Source organism: Jaculus jaculus, chromosome 8, assembly GCF_020740685.1.
Source record: "Jaculus jaculus isolate mJacJac1 chromosome 8, mJacJac1.mat.Y.cur, whole genome shotgun sequence".
NCBI classification, from domain to species: Eukaryota; Metazoa; Chordata; class Mammalia; order Rodentia; family Dipodidae; genus Jaculus; species Jaculus jaculus.
This window is the reverse complement of record NC_059109.1, coordinates 108,533,352-108,559,944: the sequence shown is the minus strand read 5'-3', so window position 1 is coordinate 108,559,944 and position 26,593 is coordinate 108,533,352. Positions and strand designations below refer to the sequence as shown.

General features: G+C 50.4%; 2 protein-coding genes across 2 annotated transcripts in view; both read right to left on the bottom strand.

Moving 5' to 3' along the window:
* The window catches only part of Acss1 (acyl-CoA synthetase short chain family member 1), a 64,653-nt gene extending 61,331 nt beyond the window's left edge, over positions 1-3,322 (bottom strand). Inside the window, exon 1 of the mRNA XM_004667977.2 lies at positions 3,019-3,322. Within this exon, the coding sequence (XP_004668034.2) occupies positions 3,019-3,322 (304 nt within the window). The remainder of the gene's footprint in view (positions 1-3,018) is intronic.
* Positions 3,323-19,278: 15,956 nt separating this feature from the next.
* On the bottom strand, positions 19,279-26,035 carry Vsx1 (visual system homeobox 1). The gene is made up of 5 exons (XM_045157817.1): positions 25,600-26,035; positions 22,994-23,072; positions 21,928-22,051; positions 20,794-20,971; positions 19,279-19,565 (listed from the first exon to the last, which is right to left on the bottom strand). Exons 1-5 carry the CDS (start codon positions 26,033-26,035, stop codon positions 19,279-19,281), a joined length of 1,104 nt encoding a protein of 367 aa, XP_045013752.1.
* Between the last annotated feature and the right edge of the window lie 558 nt (positions 26,036-26,593).

Here is a 26,593-nt window from a genome sequence, read left to right as displayed (position 1 = left end):
AGGCTGGGTGAGCTAATAATCACAGCTGATAGGGAAAGGGACACAAACAAGTGGCCTTCCCAGGTCAAACGGGCTGGTCAGAAGAAGCCTAGCAAGTTAGGCATTAGTCTCTTGGACATCTGGACCCAGAGGGCCTTCCCTGAGCCTAGTCATCACACAGTGAGAACCCCTGTGTGGTGTGGGGGACAAGTTCCAGTTAAGCCCAGCCTTCAATTCCAGTCATCCCAACTGTGTAAGTCCATTTTCTGTAACTATGATGAAATACCAGAGGTCTTCAACTTTACAAAGGAAAGCAATTTATTTAACCCATAGATCTAAAGGTTCAAGGGCCTGCAACTAGTGACGTGTTTTTGCTAACAGAGTCCTAAGGAGGCACACAGCAGCATATGGCATGCGACAGGAAGGCCCTAGGTATTAGTGTCCCTTCTTATAAAACCGCCAGAGTCAGTCCTGAGGGCTCCACCCTGATGACTTTGCCTAGTCACCTCCCTCAAAACTCCTGCAGGAGTCTGGCATGTTCTGACTATAGCAACAAATCAGGCCCCAGAGTTGGAAGTGAGAGACAGACAGATGACTCCTGCTCCAGATGTCAGGAGACAGACGAGACCCACCCACCAGGCCCTGTCCAGAGTCCTGACTCAGGACCTCCAAGGGCAATAAAACAGTTAACCTCCAGTACCACTAAGCATGGGGGCAGTTTGCTATGCAACACCGGTAACTGGAGCAGAATTCCAGGACGCCCCAGGATTCCTGTTGGGCGCATCAGGAAGCTTGTGGAGCACAGTGCAGAGAGGACTAAAACCCAGGCGTGACTGGAAAGGCACATTGCCCCTAGCAACCGCAGGACTTGTTAGCAGCACGCAGAAGGTCCCCACTCCTCGGGTTTCCGAACCTAGGGGTCTAGGATGGGACCCAGAATTCGCATTTCTAAAAAAGTTCCCAGAAACTACTGCCGATCCAGGACCAAGCTATGAGAATCACTGGTTGAGAGATCTCTGAAGAAGCTCCCAGGAAATGTTGCTACTCTGGGACACACTGAGAGACACTGCTCTAGAGGTCCCTGAGGGGCTACAGGATGATGTTTTTTTGGAACAGGCTGTCATCGTGCTGGCCTTATCTCCCATAACAGATCAGGCCAAAACATCCCACGCTCCCTTCACAGCGTTCCAGGTGGCTCCCATGGCGGCTACCGCCTGGCCCTTTTTCACACTGTCATCTCTGCGGTTTGCAGACACTAGCAGTGCTGACAGACAGACGACCAGGCTTCGAAGAAGGGGCTTTCCCGCAAGTCAGTTTGCTGAAGGCGGCCAGGCTAGTGCAGGTGAGTCTTCAGTGGAAAGGCAAATAAATAGGAGGCCCAAGAATTCCTTGTGGACCACACCCACGCTGACCTCATCCTGAAGTCCAGTTCATTCCTTATCAGATGCAACTAAGCAAGAACCAGCCACGGACATCCCAGTAGCCTTGGCCTCTGAGCCCATGAAGGTTTCCCAAGAAGCTGTGAGCTTTCTGCCCTCCTCCTCCCACAAACAGCCTTGCTCCCTCTTCAAGGGCGCATTCCATGAACTCTGCACGCCCAAGGGCTGCACCCCCGCCCACCCCAGATTCAAGAATATTTGCTGGCTCAATTTTAAAGGAAACATTTATCTAGTAAGGGACTCACTTAGATTAAACTTGTAAAGTAATGTACAACATGAAAAAAAAAAAACCTAGTCCAAAGTTGCTTTGAGGTTCTGTGCTTGAAAAACAGACACTACCTATAATTTTGTGACTACTTCTGAATGTATTTTATTTATTTAATTATTTATGAGACAGAGGAGGGAAGGAGAAGAGGCAGATACAGAGAATAGGAGCACCAGGGCCTCCAGCCACTGCAAATGAACTCTAGACACGTGCACCATCTTGGGCATCTGGCTTACGTGGGTCATGGGAAATCAGACCTGGGTCCTTAGGTTTTGCAGCAAGTACCTTCACCGCTAAGCCATCTCTCCAGCCCCTATTTCTGAATATAATAAATTGAAATCACTACTGCTTATTGACCACCAGTAAATGCTGGGTGGGTTCTCTATCTCCCAGCACTGTGCACACACAGCCAACCTAACCGAGAGCATTGGCACTACCTTGCCATAAAAACGTGCAGTGCCTTTTTTAAACATCCCACACCCACCTAGTCAATCACTCATCCTTCTGGAAGGCAGGAGCCCTTCAGCGCCCAGTTGGCTGAAGGCCTTCCTCCGCAGATGGCTACACTGGAGGTCTAAGCTCGGACATCCAGTTCCAGCTGCAGCTCTGCCCAGTGACTTCCCAGTGCCTCCAGTGGGCAGAACACGAGCCCCTCCCCCACCCTCAAAAATAAAAGCCCTTAGCAGACCAGTGGGTCCAGGCTCAGCAGAAATCAGACTAAAAGCCTAAAGTAAGCTATTTTTCTGGAGGCTGAAGAGGAGGGAGGCAAGGATTTGCTGTTCTTGATCCTCCTGCCTGAGTCTTCACAGTGCGGGTTCAGACGTTTGCCTCTAACATGCACTTCCCGCCCACATGCCCAGGAACAAGGAGATAACTGATTTCCCGCCTTGCGCCGGGGGACTTTCTTCTTCCCCGGGCCCTGGGCCAGGGCTCTGTTTACTCTGCAGGGTTTGTCCCCTGGGGAGCCGCAGGGACCGTAGCTGTTGGTGACAACCTACACACTGTGTTTATCTTGTTCGCCTGGGAACCTGAGCGGGGACGCCCGGGCTGTCCACTCGGGACTGGCTGCGGTCGCTGGGACAGGCCCCTCCGATGACTAGCCGGGTCCCCTGGGTCCCCAGCTCCCAGTGGATGGTGAGATGGGGGGAAGGCTGGGGCAGGCGCGCATCTGGTCCTGCGTGGGCTGCGCTCTCTGGGATGCTGGGATGGGGACCCGGTGACCGAGCGCGGGAGTTGAGAGCAGGCGAGGCAGGGAGGAGGGGGGGTCAGGCACAGCTGCTGATCGTGGGGGGGTCTCTATGGGGACACCCCGGGGTCCCCCTGCAGCCCACTCACCGGACACATTTAACCGGCCTCCCAGGAACCAGCCGATCTTGCCCTGGCTGAAGTCGTAGTCACAGACCGTGTGGTAGGGGATGTCCCACACGAGCGAGTCCCGCGCCAGCGGTCCCCAGAAAGCCGCGGGCTCCCGGGCCGCCAGCGCGCTCACCGCCGCGTACGAGCCCGACGGCCCCGCGGCCGCGCTGCCCGGGAGCCGGCTGGCCACCGCGCGGGACGCGCTCAGCCAGCGCCGCGGCCCGCAGCGCCCCCCGCGCCAGCCGCGCAGCAGCCGCGCCACTCCCAGGCTGCGCGCTGCCATCACGCCCGACGCCCCGCGGCCGAGGCCCGAGCCCGGGCGCCTCGAGGAGCCCCTACAGGCCCCGCCCCGGCTCCACCCCTCGGGCCACCACCCCCTCCTCCACCTCCCCCTCGGCCTCTTCCTTGAGCCCGCCCGGGTTCCACCCCTCTCGTCCGGCCCTGCGGAGAAGGAAGGAAGGGGGCTGAGCAGTCTGGCCCCGGGTGCTTGCCCGGGAGCTGCTCCTTGAGCACGGGAGTCGGGCTGTTGGGTTTCTGAGCGCGCTTCTGGACTCCCAACGAACTCTGCCAGCCTGCGACAGGTGCCCGGGCGCGCAGGCTGCCCGCCGGTTGGATGCCCATGGTCAGCCACTCTACTACGGATTGAGCCCGCGAGCAGAGAGAGCGCAGGCGGATCTGGTGATAGATCGCTCAGTCCCTTCAGCATGTCAGAGGCTGAAGCCAACGTTTTGGTCCTTGGGTGGACCCCTGAGAATGCACCCCTTTCATGACGGCACCCGCCTCTCCTCCAACCTCACGCACTGCCGCAGTCAGCTTCAGCTTGCTAGGATGAACTTCCAAACCAGGCACAGTTTATAGGAGGGAATGGAATTTATTTGAAGCTAACAGATGCAGGGGACGTTCCATAATGACCGAAGGAGTTGGCCCCCTTTCACAGGTCCACGCAGAGAGAGGGAAAAGCCACCACCACCCACACCACCAAAAGCCAGCACACTCAGGACCTCTTGTTTTGTTTGTGTGCTTGTTTCTTTGGGTTTTTTTAAAAATATTTTTTGTTTATTTATTTGAAAGTGACAGAGAAAGGGGCAGATAAAGAGAATGGACGCGCCAGGGCCTCCAGCCACTGCAAACGAACTCCAGATGCGTGCGCCCCCTTGTGCATCTGGCTAACGTGGGTCCTGCGGAATCGAGGCTTGAACCGGGGTCCTTAGTCTTTACATGCAAGCGCTTAACCTCTAAGCCATCTCTCCAGCCCTCTTTGGGTTTTTTGAGGTAGGGTTTGCTCTAGCCCAGGCTGCACTGGAGTTCACTATGTACTCTCAGGGTGGTCTCGAACTCACACTGATCCTTCTACCTCTGCTTCCAGCACTCTGCAAGTCCTTTGTCTGGAAACACATCCGCCCCAAACACACCTTGGGGCTGGACTCGCAGTGACATCTCCTCTGGCCAGGTGGCTGGAGATCTAAGTTACAAACTGAAATAAAACTCCCGTATGGATGTATCCTGCATGCACAATGATCCCGTAGAGAACATAAGTTTTGAATCAGGGGGCTTGGGAGCCCTCAAGGCCAGGGGGCTATATGGAGGCCTGAGTGGGCAGTCTGAGGTCCAATGTTTTGGTCATCCACCTAAGGTGCCATTTCCCGTCTAGAGAAAACGTTTAACTGGGAGACAAAGGCCCTGCTACCCTAGCTAATTTGAGGTGGTGGGGATTCTTCTGGAGGAAAGACAATGTCTGCGGAATGTCTAGCCTTGGTTGTGCAGGATGTGGAGTTTTTGTTGAGGAACCAAGGGTAGAGAAGAACTCTACCAAGTTCTTAAGCATTTCAACACCCAAGATGTGGACGAGTAATAAAAACAAACACTGGGGTTGGAGATTTGGGGAAACTGGTTTGTTGAGTCCTTTGGCCTGGCAAAGAATTCTTCCTGTTGACTGTGCAGCTGCAGAGGGGGAGCCTGGCCTTGGAGGGGCTGCCTGTGGGTAAGCCCCCCACCCCCGAGTCTGAAGAGAAAGGGTTGGAAAGCATTGCCAACAGCAAGCAGCGACACATGCCCTGCCCTGACGTGCAATAGTGTGCCCAGCATGGACCCCTCTGCTCAGAAGACTGAGGCAAGAGGATCACTGGAGCCCAGCCTGGGCAACACTCCATCTCAAGAAACAAAACAAAACAAAAACTTTACCAGAAACTGACACTCTTAACAAAACAAAGTGAAACAAAAGGTCATCTGTTGGTGACCGTCACACCCCCAGGGAAACAAGCAGGGAAACAACCCAAAGATACTAACAATGGCACAGGCGGCTAATGGAAGAGGCAGGCTCACAGCCAGCACCTGAGACCTCACCACTAGACTTGGATGTATTAAAGTGTCCAGAAAGATCACACTGAGGCAGGTTGTCTGAGAGACTGTCACCCACACGTCCTCCTCCACTGTGGACACGAAGACTGGCTGCTCCTTCAAGATAAGGGGCTAATAGGTTGTTACAGGAAGATTCCACTGTCAGGTGTAAGATACCTCTCAGTGAGTTCTTGGTCTCGGGAGGCCTCTGAGGCCCCCAAAACAATACAGGCCATTGCCAATGATCTTGGGTTGTATGCCAGAGGTAGATGGTAAGACCCTATTGCTGACGAAACTACATGCTTTGGTTGCAGGACGCTGAGAAATCAAACTGGAACTGAGCAGGAACCCTACTGCCCAGATGTCATAGTGCCGGAAAGTGCTATGCAAGTTGGTGAGAAAAGTCACCAACACCCTAAACCAGCAGTGGACGCTGTGAGCGATAAGGCCAGTCAGCCAGGCAAGATGTGCCCACTAGTGCATAAGTGGCATGTCAGTTCTGGGGGCAATCAACTGCTTTTGGTCAGATTTGATGCCCACTCCACAAAAAGGAATTCATGCCTAATACTGGCACCTAGTCAAAAGCCTATATGTTATATGTATATATTATACTCTAATAAAATAAAATCAAAGCAAATCAGGTATGGTGGTACGCATCTTTAATCCCAGCACTCAAGAGGCAGAGGTAGGCGGGTCACTGTGCCTGGGATGACAGAATGATTTCCAGGTCAGCCTTGACTAGAGTGAGACCTTATCTTGAAAAAATTTTTTAAAAGTCTATGGCTTGGGAGGTCAGAGGCCCTAGCAGGGAAGCTACTACTGTTGGTTGGCCAAATGGATATGTTGTGCCAACCTCTAAATATTTGTGTTTATGCCCATACGTTAGTGCTATTCTCATTTTTTGTCAGAACAACTTCTTGTTGCAGATGTCAGAAACTTCTGGGGAGACTTAGAGCTCATCAAAGGGCTTTGAAGTGACGTATGAGTGCCCCACACTAAATGAGACATGTCTTATCATGCCCTGCAATGCTCAGGGACCATTGCAAAAGAGGGGGCGGAAAGAATGTTCGAGGCAGAAGATGAGGAGATGTGCTTCTGAACGCTGTCTTCCAGATCGGAAGTGGCAGCTGCACTCATTCTCAGCAGCTGTTATTACCTGCACAAGACCTGAACAATATGTGTCCCATCAACTCTCTCTCTTCTTGAAAATAAATAAACAGATAAAAATATTATTGTTAAAAAAAATAAGGAGGTGCTGTAGAGATGACTCAAAGGTTAAAGTGCTTGCCTATAAAGCCTAACAACCCGGGTTCCCCAGTACCCATGTAAAGCCAGATGCACACTGGCACATGCATATGGAGTTCATTTGCAGTTGCTGGGGTTCCTGACATGTCTATGCTCACTCTCCCCCCGCCACCCCTCTGCTTACAAATAAATAAATAAAAATATTTTTTAAAAAAAGATGAGGAGGTTAGGTTAGGAGTGTGCATCAATGAGATAACACGCACAGGGCCCTAGTTTCCATCTCTACCACCCTCACTTCCCCCTACATAAAAGATGAAGAGCTACGCTTCTTTTCCTTGCACATGGGTTGACCTCCTGACTTTGGCCTCAAGGACCTGGCAGAATTATTGCTCTTATGCCTTGATTAGACCAGAAAGCCCCAGCCGTTCTGAGTCCTGCTTTCTTGGCTCTCAGCTATGAGGGTGCTGGTTTCCCTTGCGGAGCCAGAGAGCCCATGGAGGGGACGGAGCTGCCCCAGTCCACACCCAGGACCACTTCCATACAGAAGTGCATCCATCCACCTTGGATGCTCTACCCTGAGCATGAGGCCCTCATCCTCAGCACAAAAGATCTTGCCAGAGTGTTTACAGAGATGAGAGAATCACAAATTGTTGTTGTTGTTTTAATTTTTTTATTCACACTTGAGAGAGAGCGAGAGGTAGATGTAGAGAGAATGGGCATGCCAGGGCCTCCAGTCACTGCAAGTGAACTCCAGACGTGTGTGCCCCTTTGTGCATCTGGTTTATATGGGTCCTGGGGAATCGAACCTGGGTCCTTTGGCTTTGCAGGCAGGCACCTTCACTGCTAAACTGTCTCTCCAGCCCACAAACTGCTTTAACCACTGAACGTTAGGGCACTGCTCAGCCACACGTAGCTGGTACAAGAGCCTCACCCTCCCCTTCTTACCAGAGTCTGTATTTCCTTCCCTGGGCCAGTTGTCTTTCCACGCCTGACCTCAAAGTGTTGGGGTGTCTTCAGGCTCAGTTCTCAAGCCTCCCCTCTTCCCTCCTGCCTCCCACCCAGACAGCAGACAGCTCTCTGATCCCTACTGGTACTTTCCCTCCAATTGCAGCCCCACAGTCAAATGTCTGGTTAAAGTCTTGAACCAGTCTTGTCCTCATGCTGTTTTCCTCAAGCACTCACCTCCGAGATCAGGGAAGGGGAAGGTCTTTCTCATTGTTCCCGTGGCAGAGTTCTCTCACACAAGACACGTGCAACCGGTCAGCAAACTCCAGGAGCTCCTTCAGAATATCACATCCCCTCTGGGCCTTCCCTCCGAGCCCACCCCCATCTGAATCACATCCATCTCTTTTTTGAGTATTCAGCATACTTCTAATTGTTTCCACCATTGCCCTCTGTAGCCTAACCAGCAGCCAGAACAATTTCTTTAAAACAAAGGCCAAACCATGGGCTGTGACTCAGTGATAGATCTCTTGCTTAGCATGCGAAAGACTCTGGGACCCATTCCCAGCATCAGAAAATCGAGAGAAAAAATAAATAAATAAAATAAAATAAAATAAAAACACCAAATGAATCAAATGAAGTTAGTCTTTACTCAGAACAACCCAGAGTCTCTTCCATCCCCCAGAGAAAGGCCGCTTCCCTGTACTGGCCCCCAAGGCCTCACCCTCACCACTGGAAGTACCAGATAGTAGTCAACGGATGGACCCACAGCATGGGCATCTCCTGGATAGCTTGTGAAATGCGAAATGCCAGGCTCCACTACACAAACTGCATGCTGTAGGAAAAACCCCCCGCAGGGGGTCCCCACGCTCTGCCCAGATAAGGCGACACCCCAAATCACTCACTCACGAGAAGCGGTCTTGATGCAAACTGCAAGAGGATTTTATTCCAAGCGCGCTGGGGCCCACAGTCGTACACCGCACAGGGGTAGAGGACTGCAGAGCCCCGAATGCAGGAACAGGACAGTTTTTATAGGGTTTCTAACAAAGCCTGTGCCTTAGACCAATCATTTTCTAATATTAGGAGCCCTGCAGGGTGTTAGCCAGTCAGTTGGTGCCACCCCATAGTTTCTAAGCCAATTAGTTTATGACCTTGGTGGTCAGCATTTGCGCAGGTCCTTGGGTGGGAGTAGCAGAGTGTGGTTCCAGTCTCCTATGACCTTGGAGGTCAGCACTTGTGTAATTCCTTAGGTGGGGGTAGCAGAGTATGGTATCAGCCTCCTGTGACCTTGGTGGTCTGAGGCAGGCTGCTACAGCTTATGGTGCGAGCTACTAAGGCTAACAGTGTGGGCTATTAAGGCTTATAGTGTAAGGCTTATAGTGCAGGCTATTTACAGAAACCAAATAAGTGGTTCACTTTATTACTCATTTCCCATCCTTGAGGGCTATCTTATGCCCTTTTACCTAGTTTTATATTAGGAGCGGGCTCTGATATAATGAGAAGAGGGATTCTTTACTTGCTTCCAACAGAGAGTAAAGCCTGGAGTTTGAGGTATGCAGGGAGCCCGCTTAAGCTCCCCTTGGAGCGTGATAGTATTTCTGAGCTTCTGAATTCTTGGGCCTTTCAATGCTAGCTCACCCCCAGGAAACTTGGGTGAGCAGTCAAGTGTTGAGAAATATTACCGTCTAGGCACCGAGGGATAGGCCTGTGGTTCCAGCTACCTGGGAAGCTGAGGCAGGAGGATCTCTTGAGCATAGGAGTTTGAGGCCAGCCTGGGTAACATAGTCAGACCTTGTCTCCAAAAGGAAGAAAGAGGAGGAATTGTTGACAGCCCACGTGGTCCAACGTCACCCTAGCCAGGATCCCATTTTCTCTGCTCTTACTCTCTCAGGCCCCAGCCATACTGGCCTCTTGTCCTCCAACCAGCAGGCATGCTCCTGCCTCAGGATCATTGCACATACTGTCGCTCCTGTCAGGAACACTCTGCCTCAGGAATTCACACAAACCACCTCCCCCAGCTTCCTGCAGGACCCTTCAAACATCCTTTTATCCATGAGGTCTTCTGTCACCTATGCGGAATTACCAACAACCCTCATGCCCTGGCCCAACCTCTGACTTTACTCTTGTTTGTGGCACACAGATATTTGCTTTTTGTTTGCTGTATCTCTCCTCTTGATAGGAGGGAACTTTTTGAGAGGAGGTGCCAGTTACCAGGCTTGTGACTGTCTCCAGCATCATGGTCCGTCCTGAAACACACCGCATGCTCAGTCGATACTTGCTGAACAAATAAGAAAGATGACACGGGAAATATCTCTATGACAGCCATGAGCTACCTAGGCGGCAGTTTCCTGTATCACCTACGCTTTCTAAATTTCTATACATTTGCAATGACAAAAGTACATAGAGGGGCTGGAGGGATAGTTTAGCAGTTAAGGCAATTGCCTGTGAAGCCAAAGGATCCCAGTTCGATTCTCCAGGACCCATGTAAACCAGATGCACAAGGGGGCGCACATGTCTGGAGTTCGTTTGCAGTGGCTGAATGCCCTGGCATGCCCATTCTCTCTCTCTCTCTCTCTCTCTCTCTCTCTCTCTCTCTCTCTCTTTCTCCCTCTGCCTCTTTCTGTCTCTCTCAAATAAATACATAAAATATATTTTTTAGGTACATAAAATGAAAGAATATTTTTTCTTCTATTCTTTTTGTTGTTATGTAAGGGATTGAATCCAGGGCTTCATGCATGCTAAATAAATTCACTCTAACATTGAACTACAACCCATCCTCTAATTTTTAAAATAAACAAGTTGGGCTGGAGAAATAGCTTAGCAGTTAGGGTGCTTGCCTGCAAAGCCAAAGGACCAAGGTTTGATTCCCCAGAACCCATGTAAGCCAAATGCTTAAGGTGGCGCATGCATCTGGAGTCTGCTTGCAGGGGCTAGAGGCCCTGTCCTGGCATGCCCATTCTCTCTCTCTATCTGCCTCTTCCTCTCTTTCTTTCTCTCTCTGTCTTTCTCTCTCTATCTCAAATAAATAAATAACAAAATGAAATATTTTTAAAAATAAAATAAACAGGTTCCTGTTTCTGTTTTGGATAAGGAGAAAGAAGTATGTACATAAGATAAAATTTACCAGGTGGTACAGAATTGCCCTTTCTGCTGCCTAAATAAGAGGCCATGTGGGGCCCTTCCTTCTGAGTGGCACACCCTAGGATCAAGTTTGTCCTTCTTCCCCTAGGTTGGCAACTAGCCATAAGTTCTCCAGAACTAGAAGGCTTAGCTCTACCCAGCCCTGTGTCCACACTCTGCTTCCCTGGGGCCCTTGGTTCTGAGAATGCTGCTGGTCATTGGCAGTGTTGGCCACACTTTCTCCCATAGGAGCCCTGGCCTTGAATGTCAGCAAGGCTCAGTGCTAGAAGCCACAGCATATAAGCATGAGCCAGGGGTACAGGTACAAACTGCAGGAGGGGGCCTGGGGCTTGTCTTCCATCTCAGGACCAGTATTTCTATTACAGTCAGCTCCATGTTGCTGGGAGGAACATCCAACCAGACACTGTTTATGAGAGGAAGGGCTTTATTTCAGGTTTATAGAGTCCAGAAAAACACATTCCAATAATGGAATAGATCCAAGCAGAAACATATCACAAAGAGCCAGCACCACAAATATGAATGGTCAGAGCTCAAACTGCTCTCTACACATCTTTGAGCTGCAATTCAGATCTGTCCCCAAACACATCTCAGAGCTGAATTCCTGGATCCACCCCCAAGGACACCACCTCCAGCCTGATGACTGGAGACCCAAGTTACAAGCTCAGTTTTAACAAAACACCTGAATCTATGGGGCCATATACTCAAATTATCATATTCAGTGACCACAGCTTCCATCAAGATTATTCCCAACCTTCCCAATCCTGGGGATGGATGCTCTTGTCCTCCCTTTATGTGGAGGCAAACAAGCTCAGAGGGGCAGAAGCCCATGGCCAGGAGCTGAACAGAGATCACAGCAACTCTCAGCCTGCCGGGCTCACTGGGCAGCTTCAGGGGTGCATCCTTCCATCACCCCTTTGTCTGTGTCCTCTGGCTTCCCATCCTGTATCACTGGGGAAATTAGAACACTCCCAAGTGTCAAAGGACACACAATCACAACAATTTAGAGACCTCAATTTGTTTTATTTTTGTATCATGATTTTTAAAAAATATTTTTAATTTTTGTTTATTTATTTATAAAGAGAAAGAGAATGGGTGTGCCAGGGCCTCCCACCAGTGCAAACAAACTCTAGACACATGTGCCACCATGTGCATCTGGCTAATGTGGATTCTGGGAATTGGACCTGGGTCCTTAGGCTTTGAAGGCAAGTGCCTTAACCACTAAGCCACCCCTCCTGCCCTAATTCATGATATTTTACACTATGAAACACATCCAATGATCCAGTGGGCCAGGTAGAGAAAGTTTGTTTTATAGACAAAGATCAGAAAGCAGATTGGTCATTTCAATGTCACGAGAATAGAATAACGGGCAAATGACAATGGCTCACCACACACTCCTTCAGGTTCCTCTTCTGTGTGAGGGTGAATACAGAACTTCACCCACAGGCCCAGGGAGAATGAAAGGACTGGATGGGATATTGGATGTTCTCTCTGATCTGCTTTTGCTAAAGGTCGGATAAGCAGCCCTATTGCAGCTTGACATAAACTAAAGCATGAGTGATACCATTTTGGTTTTGTCCTTGTATACTGGAGTCCAGTGCAGGACCCAAGTCCAAAATAAAACGACTTCCTACGATGTTAGGGAGACTTCTTCCTGGGGCGTTGGAAGCCCCATCTTCATGAAGGTCTGCTTCCCAGTGTGCTGAAGGCACTATACAGGGCAGGGCCTCCAGACCTCACAGCGGGTTGGGTCCAGGCAGCTCCAGGCACATGTTAATTAAAGTTCAGCAACATCAAGTCATGATTGCTCTTTCTTTTTTTTAAAAAAAAATATTTTTTAGAGCTAGAGAGATGGCTTAGCAGTTAAGGCACTTGCCTGCAGAGCCAAAGGACCCAGGTTTGATTCTCTAGGACCCACGTAAGCCAGATACACAAGGTGGCTCATGCGTCTGGAGTTCATTTGCAGCAGTTGGAGGCTCTGGTGCTCCCATTCTCTCTATCTGCCTCTGTCTCTGTCTCTCTCTAACAAATAAAATAAAGTTTAATATTTTTTTTTAATTTGAGAGAGAGAGGTGGGGGAGAATGGGCACACCAGGGCTTCTAGCCACTGCAAACAAACTCCAGACACATGCGCTAGCTTGTGCATCTATCTGGCTTAAGTGGGCAGTGGGGAATCAAACCTAGGTCCTTAGGCTTTACAGGCAAGTGCCTTAACCACTATTCCATGTCTCCAGCCCACAATTAACAGTTCTGGGGGCAGGCGGGGGGGGGGGGGGAGTCACCATTGCACATGGTAAGCAAGTAAACGCTCTACCCGTGAGCTGCTCTCAGGCACCTGGGAACCCTAACTCACTCTAGACCCGCATCAGTGTTAATGAGCTGTGCCCCTCTCCTGGGGACCTGCTTGTCTCCCTCCGTCCCACACCGTGGAGCATCATAGCTCACCCTCACTTGGGGCTCTCACAGGTTTTTTCCTGAGGACATGTCATCCAGCAACCTGGACCCATTAATTCTCTCTGAACCGGAGATCCCCATGCTCACTCGCTGCCCCCTTGCCCCTCTCCCCAGTGGTCTTGAACCAGCTGCAGTGTTTGCTGTGTTAGGTAGACACTTCTTGGAGGTTTGTTTTTCCAGCCAACACCAGGGTTTCTTGGATCCTCTCTGACAGGAAGTTACAAAGGGTAGGAAGCGGGTCCAGAGAATGGAGTTTGGGCAGATAGGAGCGGCCAGCCCAGCGTCCTGGCTCCAGGCCACAAAGGCAACTGAAATTGCCATCCTCACACCTGGCTAAGCCTCGGGACTTCACGACGCTCCCAGCCTCTCAGCCTAAACCGAAGTGAGCACAGGCAGGGCTGAGTCCGCAAACACCTGCCGGTCTCCTGGGCTGCACGTTGGTGTCTTTAGGTCCCGACAAACAATTACACTGCCAACTTTAAAGACACCAGCGGAGGACCCAAGAGGAAATATGTTTACCTATCAAGTGCTAATGATGTCAACATTCAACAGCCCTGTTTTTAAGAAATGTAAAACTGACCCACACTGCCCCCAGGTGGTAAGGACTTTACCCTCGCCATCAGAGCTGCTTTCTGCCCGGTTTCGTCAACCCTATGCTTGTGACCTTCTCCCTGCCAGGGGTGGTGGCTAGAACCAGATGGCTCCCCTAAATTAATGTGTTTTGAATACTTGACTCAAAGGTGGTGTGTATTAAATTCTTTTTAATTTTTTTTAAGCTTTTCAAACTATGGTTTCACTCTGGTTCAGGCTGACCTGGAATTCACCATGGAGTCTCAGGGTGGCCTCAAATTCACGGCGATTCTCCTACCTGTGCCTTCCAAGTGCTGGGCATGCCTTTAATCCCAGCACTCGGGAGGCAGAGGTAGGAGGATTGCCGTGAGTTCGAGGCCACCCTGAGACTCCATGGTGAATTCCAGGTCAGCCTGGGCTAGAGTGAGACCCTACCTCGAAAAACCAAAGTAGTAATAATAATAATAATAAAACTTTTTAAAAGATGAAAAAATGAGGTGGCATAGAGGGTTTTGGTAGAAAGTGAAGGAGAATTCCTATAATGTCCATATGAGACAAAAAAAAAAAAAAAAAAAAGGCCCAGAGGCTGGAATGTTGAATAACCGGCCACTGATGCAAAGAGAGACTTCAAAGCATGAAGATCATGGCTCAGAGAGAAAATGCCAGTGGTTTTGAAAGTGTCTTACTGGACTAAGGATAGATCATGGCAGATATTCCTCCAATGCGAATAGCGTGATTTTAGATGGATACTGAGGAAATGCATGCTAGCCATCTCTGCCAGCAGGTGGCGCCAATGTGCCATTTATGGTGAATAGGGCCACAAGGTGGAAGGAAAGTCCAGAGGAGTCTGAGGATATCCCATAGCTCCAGTTTCCCTCACGTGCTCCAGTCGTCCAGAGTCTAGGTCAACGAGAGGAGGCATGTCTCATGAGCAAGTATCTCCAGTACTTGGACTTAATTGTCATGTGTGTGGTTTTATTCTCAACTTAAATGTGAGACTGAGTATTAAAAAATGGGGGCTGGAGAGATGGGTTAGCGGTTAAGCGCTTGCCTGTGAAGCCTAAGGACCCTGGTTCGAGGCTCGGTTCCCCAGGTCCCACGTTAGCCAGATGCACAAGGGGGCTCACGCGTCTGGAGTTCGTTTGCAGAGGCTGGAAGCCCTGGCGCGCCCATTCTCTCTCTCTCTCCCTTTATCTGTCTTTCTCTCTGTGTCTGTCGCTCTCGAATAAATAAATAAAATTTTAAAAATATTTTAAAAAATTATAAAAAATGGGAGCCAGGGGCTGGAGAGACGGCTCAGTGGTTAAGGCACTTCCTTGCGAAGCTTGATAGCCTGTGTTTGATTCCCCAGTACCCACATAAAACCAGATGCACAGGCTGGCACATAGGTCTGGAGTTTGTAGTAGCAGGAGTCCCTGGCACAACCATTTCCTTCCCCCTCCAGCCCCACCTCTTTCTCTTTGCAAATAAATAAATATTTTTTAAATGGGAGCTTTTAGTTAGAAGGTTGTTGAACCCTCAGCATTTCATGAGCCCTACAATGGGAAGTAAATCCCATTATAAGTAAGTAACAGGAAAGTTGGCATGCTTAACCTCAGCCGAGCAGAGCTGTGGAGGAGCTCTCCAGGGGAGCTAACTTTGGCAGCAGGAGTCCCATGAAGGTGATTCTGTTAGTCAGTCTTTGTCACTGACACATACCTGAGCTGATCAATGTGGGGGAAGAAATCTCCTATTCTGCCTTGTGCTTTCAGGATTTTAAGTATAGTTCCTGGTCTCCCCCCTCCCCGTTCTAAGCAGAGTGCAGAACAGAAGAGCCCACCTCACAATGGCCAGAAAGTAACAGAGTGGTTGAGTTCCTAATATCTCTCACAAGGGCACATGTCCAGTGTCCTACCTTTCTCCCATGAGGCCCAGCTCTTACAGATTCTGCCACCTCCCAACTGTGCCTCTGGCTGGTGACTGAGCCACACATTGGGTCTTTAGGGGATTTTTTGTTTGTTTGTTTGTCTGTTTTTGTTTATTTTTCTGAGGTATGGTCTCATTCTGGTCCAGGCTGACCTGGACTTCACTATGTAGTCTCAGAGTGACCTCAAACTCATGGCGATCCTCCTACCTCTGCTTCCCAAGTGCTGGGATTAAAGGCATGTGCCACCACACCTGGCTGTCTTGTTTTGTCTTGAATTTTTAGATTTTTGACATCTTCATACATGTATGTAATTTATTTTGATCTTCTTCCCCTCTATGACCCTCCCCCCACCTCTTGACACCTTTTGCTCACTGGCCTGGAGCTTACCGATTAGTTTAGACAACCTGACCTGTGAGCCCTAGGGATTCGTCCGTCTTCACCTCCTCAGTGCTGGGATGATAGGCTCTCATTACCATGCCCAGCATCTGCGTGGATTCTGGGGATCAAATTCAGGCTCTCATGCTTCCAAAGCACTTTACTGACTAAGCCCTCTCCCTAGCCCCACACCTGACTTTAGTAATTATCTTTACTTTGTATTATTTATTTGTGGGTGTACCTATGTGTCTGTGTACAATGAGTATAGGGAACAGTGAGTATGTGGTCAGAGGACGTCAGGTATTTCTCCTCTCCTACCACTGACTTTTCAGACAAGGTCTCTTTTGCTGTTACTGCTTTCAAGCTTCCATGATCTTTTGGCTCTGCCTCCCATTGCTATAGATGCGTTGGGATTACATGATTGTGCACCATTGTGCATCTGGCTTTACATGGATCCTGAGGAGGACCAAACTCAGGTCAACAGGCCTGCAAAAAAAATGCCTTTAACCACTGGGCCATATATCTCCATGGTCCCTTTACATTATTTTTCTAAAGAAATAGGTATTTAAGGGCTGCAAAGATGGCTCAGCAGTTAAGGCACTTGCCTGCAAAGCCTAACAAACAACTTGAGTTGATTCTCCAGTAGCCACATGAAGCCAGATGCACAGGTGACACATGCATTTGGATTTCATTTGTGGCTAGAGGCCCTAGCATTCTCATTCTCTCTTCCCCTCTGCCTCTCTCTCTCTCTTTGCAAATAAATGAAAAAAATTAAAATATTTTTTAAAGAAATAGGCATTTAGCTGGGCATGGTGGCGCACGCCTTTAATCCCAGCACTTGGGAGGCAGAGGTAGGAGGATCGCCATGAGTTCGAGGTCACCCTGAGACTCCATAGTGAATCCCAGGTCAGCCTGGGCTAGAGTGAGACAATACCTTGAAAAACCAAAAGAAAGAAAGAAAGAAATAGGCATTTACTTTATTGAATTCTTTACAATGTCTATGAAGAAAAATAAGCTTATTTTCTTAAATATTTCTTCAGTGTATTAAGTACCTTTGCAGGAGCTGGAAACTGGCTCACACTGCCACACTAACCGCAGGGAAGTAGGGAAAGATGAATGCTGCTGCTCAGCGAGCCTTCTCCTTTCCACCCAGTCCAAGATCCCAGCCCACGGAATGGCGCCACCATGAGAAATCCCTCACAGACATGCTCAGAGATTTTTTTCCATGATGATTCTAAATCCTGTCAAGTTGACAACCAGAGATCAGCCATCACACTTCCTGTCCCTTTTCAGTCTGGAAACGTGCAGAACAGTTTTTCCTTCAGGCTGCAGTACATACCAAGTGAGCCTTAGAAAAGCGCCTGGGGCAGTGGCTGAGGCGGAGTCAGGTTTTGGAGTTCAGAACCTGGGCGTGGGGGGGGGGGGTCTGCTTTGGAGGGCTTCCTCCATAACCAGCCTCAGGAATCTATCTTGCTGCTGTGACAGACGATATGAGCCAGTTTCTGGCTCCTGCTATGCCTTTCCTACCATGATAGACTTCCTCCAAAACCTGTCAACTGGAGTAAAACCCTTCCTTCCTTACGCTGCCTCTGAGCAGTGATTCTGTCCCAGCAAGGGCAGAGCAACTGAGCCAGGAGTGGAGGGAGCCAGTCAGCGGGCCAAAGACATGCAAAAGTAACAGAAGGAAAACTTTGAGAAGCAAATGCACCACAAATTTATTTTTAAACAAGAAATAACTGGCAAAGAAAAAGCAGGAAAGAAAACATTCACGAACCCAAGTCTCTAAAGTTCTTTTAAACATAAATTTAAAGAGACCAAGAAGCCTGGTCTGACCTTCAAAGGTTCATGATATTCGGTAATTGCTCAAGTATGTTTCCAGACTATTTCAGAATGGGAGCATGGCCATCTCTGCTGTTCACGAGCTCCAATATGCAAGGCCCATCAAGTGACGCTCTGAACAAAATGCTATCTGATATGAAAACTGAAACATCCCAACGTCAAACTCAAAGAAAAGGTAACATATGATTGATTCATTTGTTTGCCTGGAGACTTGACTGCAAAGGGATCTACCTGATTCTTTGGAAAAAAAAATTTTTTAATTATATTTTCTGCTGGGGATGGTGGCACACACAGAAAGGCCAAGGCAGGTGATCACAAGTTTGAAGCCAACCTGGGCTGCGTGGCAAGACACTGTCTCAGCAAAACAAAATAAAACCCACATATTTTCTAATTGTGTGAGCCTGTCAGACCAGCCCTGTTCATCTGTATCACTTACTGAGCCACATCTCAAATGGTGAGCAGCAGTCAAAATGTCTCTTGAACTTCAAATCTTCCCTGTTCAAAATCTATAGGAGAGGGTTGGAGAGATGGCTTAGTGGTTAAGCATTTGCCTGTGAAGCCTAAGGACCCCGGTTTGAGGCTCAATTCCTCAGGACCCATGTTAGCCAGATGCACAAGGGGGCACATGCATCTGGAGTTCGTTTGCAGTGGCTGGAAGCCCTGGCATGTGCCTTCTCTCTTTCTCTCTGCCTGTTTTTCTCTCTGTCTGTTGCTCTCAAATAAATAAGAATAAACAAAAAATTTATAAAAATCTATAGGAGAATCAAAGCTTTACACAAAATTAACTGGTTCAAGTGCCTTTAAAAATGTTCTGGGGCTGGAGAGATGGCTTAGTGGTTAAGGTGCTTGCCTGCAAAGCCTAAGGACCCAGGTCTGATTCCCCAGTACCCACGTAAGCCAGATGCACAAGGTGGCACATGCATCTGGAGTGCCCTGGTGTGCCAATTCTCTCTATCTGCCTCTTTCTCTCTCTCTCTCTCAAATAAATAAATAAAATATTTCTTCTTAAAAAAGAATGTTCTCCATTCTAGAAAGGTGTGGTGGTGCATGCCTTTAATCCCAGCACTGGGGAGGCTGATGCAGGAGAATTGCTGTGTCTGAGACCAGCCTGAGATTACATGATGAATTCCAGGTCAGCCTGGGCTAGACTAAGACCCTACCTCAAACACACACACACACTCCCCCCGCCCTCTCTCTCTCTCTCTCTCTCTCTCTCTCTCTCTCTGTGTCTGTCTCTCTCATACAGAATGTTCTCCATTCTAGAATGAAATGGAATTTTTCCTAAATCCACCATTTATCCTCTTAGAGCAACTTGTACTGCATTTTATCCAGACATCATAAGAAAACCAAACTGAAAGGTATTTGTCTTGGATCATTTTTGTCTTTTGAATAGTGTCACTGAGAAATATGCACATCTCCAGCCTTCTTGGGTCTCACAATGCTCCCACCTTCTCTGGCTGGAGCCCTGGAGTTTGAGGGCGTCCCAGAGCAACAATCCCAGGGGATGCTTTCTTGCTCTCCTCCCTGGCAGAGCTGGACAGATCCATGACCTCATCTTCCAAACCATTCCTAGGGGTTGGGCTTGCTCTGTCTAAAATCCTCTGGGGTCCTTCCAGATTCTTGCCAGAACCTTCTTTGAGGTGGTCTGAGCGCCAGAGTCCTGCCAACTTGTCTTCACTTTCTGGTTTCCTTATCATTCCTGTGGATTTTTTATGCATCCCTTGCCAAAAAAAGGGGGGAGGGGAGTAAAAATTTCAACAATTAAATCCATGTTTTCCTCATCACTGTTCTTCAAATCCCACTACACTTGGCCTTGTTAGTGTTTCTCCGAGACCTAGGGAAGACTTCCACATTAGGGACTGAAAAGCAGTGTCTGCCAAGCGGCCACACCAGCGAAGTTGCTTTGTTGAGTGACACAGTGATTCTGACTTGGTATCGAAGCCACTTGTATGCATGGCTGAGGTTCAGCAAGTACCCTCCCCAACCCACACATGGGATTCCAGATGCCCGGGCTTGGCTTTCTGCCTCCGGTTCTCTCTGGTCAGTTCAATCCTTGGGCAAAGTCCAGGCTGTAGGAATCTTGGCAATCTCCAGCCTGGGACATGGTGCCTGGCAAGCTGAACTCTCCCAGCCTCAGCCACACCCCCTACCAGACAGCTAATGTCCTCCAGGTGCTTGCTTATCTTGTGACCCACTCCTCCACGCTCTGGTCCCACACAGAGCACTAAGCATGGGCCTTCCCCAAAGCTTGCCCCCCCCCCCCTCCCAGCACAGGCAGGCCTCCAGGCCAGGCTGCAAAATGAAGATGAGAGGTCTAGAGCTCCTCATTCAACAGCAGGGGGCTGATGGCGCTGGCCTGGTCATTCCCTAAGTTTACGTTGAAGCTAAACGTTCTTACAGCATCCAACCCTTGGAAAACGTGTATTAAAAACAAGGCACGGCTATCAGTCCATTATCGATTCCTGTGTCCTCCTTGACCCATGTGAAGAGGCTAAGGGGACCTTTCCACACACTACCTCCACAGCTCCAGTGAAAACGTAAGCCTGGGGAGGGGGGACTGGGGACTGAGGAGAGAGTCGGGGAGTAAGAGAGCTTACTGCACAAGCTAGGGGACCTGAGTTCTATCTCCAGCACCCATATAAAAAGCTAGGTATGGACACATATGCGGGTGACCCCATCGCTGAGGAGGTTGGAGACGGGGGGGGGGGGGGGGCGGGGGAGGAGATTGTTGGTCAGCCATTCTAACAATAACAAAAACAACATAAATTTAAAAAATAAAATCAGGGAGATCCAGGTTCAGTGAGAGAGATTGCCTTCTGGAATGGGGCACCTAATGCCTTCCTCCGGCCTGCAGGCACACACGCACACACACGCCACCACCACATCAACGAAAGCTGTGGAATTAAGCAAAACTCGGATGCAAGATCGTGGGTCCCAGCTGGGCTTACCCAGGAGCCAGGGCGCGCAGGAGCCGCGCAGGCCCTCGGACGAGTTGAGCACCGAGTCGGGCAGCGGGATGCAGTGCCGCACCATGGCCCCGTAGAGCCCGTACTCCGCCATCACGCTGCTGCCGCCCCAGCGCTTCTCCCGCTTGCGCCACTTGGCCCTCCGGTTCTGAAACCAGACCTGGGTGGAGGCGGGGGACACCGTGAAGAGGGGCCCCCGGGAGGAGCGCGCGCACCCCCGGGACTCCCAGGCCGCAAAGGGACCACTCTCCACCCGGGAGCCCGAGCGTGGCACGTGGCACGGGCCCTGCAAACCCACAGGGACCCAGCATCGTGCGTGGGCCAGCACACGACCGCGTCCACTGTGAAGTTTTCCAGGGAGTCGGGAATACAAAAGCGAGGGCGGAACATTCTCTCCTGAATTGTGTGAAGAGCCAACCACAGCTCTTTTTCTTTCTTTCTTTTTTTTTTTTAATTCTGTCCACTGACTGCAAAGTGTTCACTGGGGCGATGGCCCCCTTGAGCCCTAGGTTGGTAGATTGTGGCTGGCACCTTCCTTCCTTCCTTCCCTCTCTTTTTTTTTTTTTTTTTTTTGAGGGGGGGTGTTTCAAGGTAGAGTCTCACTTTAGCCCAGGCTGACCTGGAATTCACTATGTAGTCTCAGGGTGGCCGCAAACTCATGGCGATCCTCCTACCTTTGCTTCCCAACTGCTGGAATTAAAGGTGTGCGCCACCACGCCCTGTTTCGGCGCTATTTCTTATGAAGAAAAGTACGTTAATTAAAAGAAAAATCAAGCTACAGTGCAGTTTAAAGGAGTTAGTGGTACCTCTTCTGACGAAAAGAACAGGTACGTGAGCACACGCGAATCCTCACAGATGCCCTAGTAGCATGGAGAATTCACAGAGTGACCATTGACATGAGGCTATTTACCGGAGTTCTTTGAGGGCTGAAGGTGAGAGACGTTTTTATCAATGTATCTCCAGGCAGTTTGTATTACAACATATTGTGTCATTTTTGAGGGCAAGTTAGAGATCGATAATAATAAAAGGGGAGAACTATGAGAGCTAGAGAAACCCTTATGGTTCCTTTAACCAAATGACTCTTCATTTGGGAGGAGAAAGGGAACCCCAGACAACCTGTATACGATCTTCAGGGAGCTCTGTCTTCACAGCCAACATCTCCCGAGCGTACACATCCGGGTAGTGGGCCTCACTGAATGCCTTCTCCAGCTCTTCCAGCTGGTGAGCGGTGAAAACCGTTCTGTAGGGAGCCAGGGATATGAGTCTGGGCACAAGTCCACAGCGGCAGCCACACCTCCCTGCCCTAAAGCCCAGGCCCGTCTTCCCTGCTGCGAGCTCTCTCTCTCTCTTTTTAAATTTCTATTTTTATTTATTTATTTATTAGACACAGAAAGAGACAGAGAGAAAAAATGGATGCACCAGGGCCTCTAGCCACTGCAAACGAACTCCAGGCGCATGTGCCACCATGTGCATCTGGCTTATGAGGGACCTGGAGAATCGAACCTGGGTCCTGAGGCTTCACAGGCATGCTCCTTAACTGCTAAGCCATCTCTCCAGCCCCCCCTGCTGCTATCTCTTGATGGCTGGACACAGCTCATCACCAAAAATCCAGCAAGGTCTGAAATTCCTGAAAAAGCCAGAAATTTGGTCCCAACAAGAAGAGTTCTCGAACTCCATGGGTACATGGGCACACATCCTACCACTGAGTTACACCCCCAGCCATTTTAGATCCTGCTTGATGAATTCCATCATCTCATTCTGACAAGACCCAGGCACAGACCCACAAAACCCTATCTTTAAAATGTTCTGTACAGGCTGGAGAGATGGCTTAGTGGGGAAGGCACTAACCTGAAAAGCCTAAGGATCCAGGTTCCCGGTACCCATGTAAGCCAGATGCACAAGGTGGCACATGAGTCTGGAGTTCATTTGCAGTGGCTAGAGGTATGGACATGTCCATTCTCTCTCTCTCTCTCTCTCTCCCTTAAATAAATAAATAAATATTGTAAAATGTTCTGTGGCCTCCTGAGAACTGCAGAATTGTCTTTGCAGATGGCTCTGTCCTTCACACTGCACACCAGCAGGCCACCAGTCCTGCCATACATTCTCAGATGCTGGCCCCGTGGTCAGGAGAGCTGTGTTCCTCAGAGAAAAGGCAGACAAGGAGCACAGGCTAGCCCCGTACCTGTGCCTTCGCTTCTTCCTCTTGCCTGGGGTGGGGGACCCCTTCAGGTCACTCCTGTCTTCAGAAGCGCTGTCCCCATCTGTTAGCACAAGGAGAAGAGGACTCTGAAAATGAGCAAGGTTTTCTTTTTTCTTCTTTTCTTTTGTTCGCTGTATTTCCTGGATTTTAATGTGGGGGGTTGAGGTTGCCTGCCAGTTGGGAATGCAGTTAATGAATGTGTAGGCATCTTTTAGTGTTTGTCACATTCCAGCCAGTGTGCTTAATGCTGTCCGGGCATGATCTCGACTTTTCTTCATAAAATACTACACAGGTAGTAAACTGTAAGGTTTCTTTCCTTTCAAATCCCAGATCGTATGTGGCCAAAGCCTCTCAGCACTCACTGCCTTTCCAGAGCCTCACAGCTTCTAACCTCACCACTGCCTTCTGCCTCCCACCTCATCTTACCTGCCACAGGAACATTTCTCAGGGGCAGGCCTGAGGCTTGTGACATCAGAACCTTTGTCTGAACTCACCCTGCCCTGGTGCACCGGTTCTAGAGGCTGACTGAGGAAACATGTGCATGACACAAGCACCCGCATGTTGTGCAGATTCCCTTGGGCCACTCTACTGTGCTGGGCCTGCTCACATCCGTCACAGCCACACACTCTTGGGAAAGGAAGGTTAGAATCATCGTTCAAATGCAGAATTGTCTCAAGATATTCAAAAAAGAAAGAATAAAGGCAAAATCAATAAGACAACACCAGGTTTGTTCCTATATTGATGGTGTCACCAGTCAGTAGCATACTTGGTTCTAACATTCCGTGATACACTGTCCACTCAGCCAGTCATTGCACACGTGGGGCCGTGGAGCTCGTGAACAGCAGCGACTGACGCAGAAGCCCACAGTGAGTGCCCGGCGCTCCGTGAATTTAGAAGACGTAATTCACCTCCTCCTCAAAGTAAAATAATTTTATATTGATCACACGGAAATGATATGTATTGTGTTGGATTTAAGATACAGTACTTAAGTTAATTTCACCTGCTTCTGTGTGTGTGTGTGTGTGTGTGTGTGCGTGGGCGCGCATGTTTTTATGTGTGTGGACGGACTTCTGTGGGGGAGTATGTGTTTGCTCAGAAGCCAGAAGATGTCCGGTGTCTTCCTCAAACCTTATTTATTTATTTAACACAGGTCTGTCTCATCGAACCTAAAACTCAGGATTCAGCTAGACTAGTCACCCAGCAAAATGCAACAATCCTCCTGCCTCCTCTTCCCTATGCTGGATTCCAGGAGCTGGGAGCACTCTGTGGCCTCTGTGTGGGTGCTGGGGAGCAAAACTCGGGTCCTTGTGCTTAGGGGCAAGCACTGTACCGGCTGAGTCGACTTCCCAGCCTATCTTCTTGCTTTTAAGGTGACAGAATATTTCACCAGACACTTGGTCACATGATGTCCTTTTTCTCTCTCTTTCTTTATTACATGATATTGTTTCCCTTGGACACTTTACTCTGAATCTTCAGGAAATGCCCCCACAGATTTTAGTTGCAATTAATCTTCCTTTTATCCATGTACATAGCACAGAAAAATTCATCCTGTGAAGATGACCTTTGAGGGTTTTTTAAAGTCCCATCAATTTAATAACAATTTTAAAAAACCCAAATGGAAAAGTGCACCTTTAAGTTTTAATGATATAATTGATAATTTCATTTCATCCTGCAAATAGACTCATGCCAGGAAGCCAGTTCAGCGCGGAGAGCCCCTCTGCGGACCTGGGAACTCCTGTAACCCTCCCCAAGACACCACTAATTTGACAGTCTGAGGTCCTAGCAACAGAGTTTCACCAGCCCTGTGTTTTCGTCTAGAAAGCTAGGGGCTAGAGGCCGTGAGGCCTAGAAAGGTAGTAAGTGCTGTGGGGTTCTGGCTTCACACAATCTCGGCTTTGAAAGGAAAGAAACTCACCATTTACTACCCGTGTAGTTTCCCCAGCCCTCAGCCTTCTAAGTTCATGACCACATCCTTTGTGGAATTCCTTCTCTTTCCCCCTAATTGCCTAAACTTCTTTGAGAAAATAGGACTCGCAACAAAATGCGAGCCAACTATAATGGAATGGATAAAGCACTTTTCTTTCTCACCTATTGGTGTGTGTGTGTGTGTGTGTGTGTGTGGTGAGAGGAACCCAGGACTCCCTTTCACACCCAAGAGGCCAGGCCCACAATTCCAGGGCTCACGTCCAGCCTCTACTATGGACCGCAAACCTTTGCCTCAAGGAAAAGAAAGACTGGGTGCTGCTGGAACCCGTGTCTTTCCAACCCAGCGGCTAGACGGGTGGCAAGGGCTGAGAGAGAAGTGCCCTGGGTGGGAGGGGGGGGGCGCGGATGCTGGGCGCCCACAGCCCGCGGGGCTCATCGCAGGGTTCCATAAGAACCCGTGGAGCTGTCCCCATGTCCTGCGCGCGCGGGGGTCGGGCGCGCAGGAATAGCGCCGAGGCCTGGGGTCTGTCCCGAGCAGGGGGCGCGGCGGCGCCAATCTGCGGGTCTGGACTGGGTCCTGCCTGACTATTGGGCTCTGCAGTGCCCCGGGGCCACGGAGCTGAGCCCGGGTGCGCCGCGGGGACGGGGCGGGGCCTGGTTACCAGACGTGGAGACGCTCTCGCGGCGCTGCTGGCGGCCGAGCGCGGGCTGCGGCGGGCGGCCGGGGACCTGCGCGGCGGCGGCGGCGGCGGGCTCGGGTCCCCCGGGCGGCAGGAGCGGCAGGTCGGCGAGGAGCAGGCAGCGCGCACGGGCAGAGGGGGGCTGCGCGCCGAAGCCGCAGAGCAGCCCCAGCCCCAGCGGGAGAGCCCCGCGCGCGGGACACGGGCCACAGAGCCCCGGCCCGGGCCCCGGGGGGGCTGCCGCCGGAGCCTCGCTACTGGATCCCGGCCCGGGACCCGCGGAAGCTGGCAAGTCAGCCTCCAAGCCCAGGAGATCGGTGATGGCGAAGCCTCGAGGGCGCGAGCCCGAAGGAGGACCGCCGGGCACCGGGACTCGGCTCCTGGTGCGCTCATCGCAAAGCCCATCCCGTCCAGTCATGCTTCCGCGAGGGGCGAGGGCCGTCCGCCCTGGTCACCTGTGCGAGGACACTCGGCTCAGACGGCGCTTTATACGCCAGCCGCGCTCCCGTCGGAAGGCGCCAATCAGCGGGCGTGGGCGCGTCCAGGCTGTCACGGGCTAGATGGCCACGCCGCCAGCTCCTCTCCCCCGGGTCGCTGCCCTCCCAGCTGCAGTCCTCTGGGTCACCTCTTCTTTTCTCTCCAGCTGTCCCCTAGCCCATCCCACCCCCCATTCGCTGGTCGGGACAAGGACTGTGCTCTCTGCTCCCCCGTCTAAAACCCACCAGTTCCGCATCCTGGTGGGTCTTCTCGCAGACATTCCTGGTCTACCGAACCCACCCACTCACCTCACCCACCGGCCCCAGCCACACCCTCTCTCGCTGCTGCTGGACCATGTGGGGCTCACCCTCCAACTCCAGTGCCCAGCCGTGAAGGCTCTCCCTGAAACATTCGGAGGAGAAAGGTGCGGAGATGTTGTAATTAACCCACCGTCACGCTTCCGAACTCTCTCGGGCTCTCTAAGAGCTGGGCGGTGGAG

Coding starts and splice junctions, on each gene's coding strand:
- Vsx1 (XM_045157817.1), bottom strand. CDS start 26,035: ATGACTGGACGGGATGGGCTTTGCGATGAGCGCACCAGGAGCCGAGTC. Junction 23,073..25,599: donor CGAGAGCGTCTCCACGTCTG/GTAACCAGGCCC, acceptor TTGTGCTAACAG/ATGGGGACAGCGCTTCTGAA. Junction 22,052..22,993: donor AGGAAGAAGCGAAGGCACAG/GTACGGGGCTAG, acceptor GGCTCCCTACAG/AACGGTTTTCACCGCTCACC.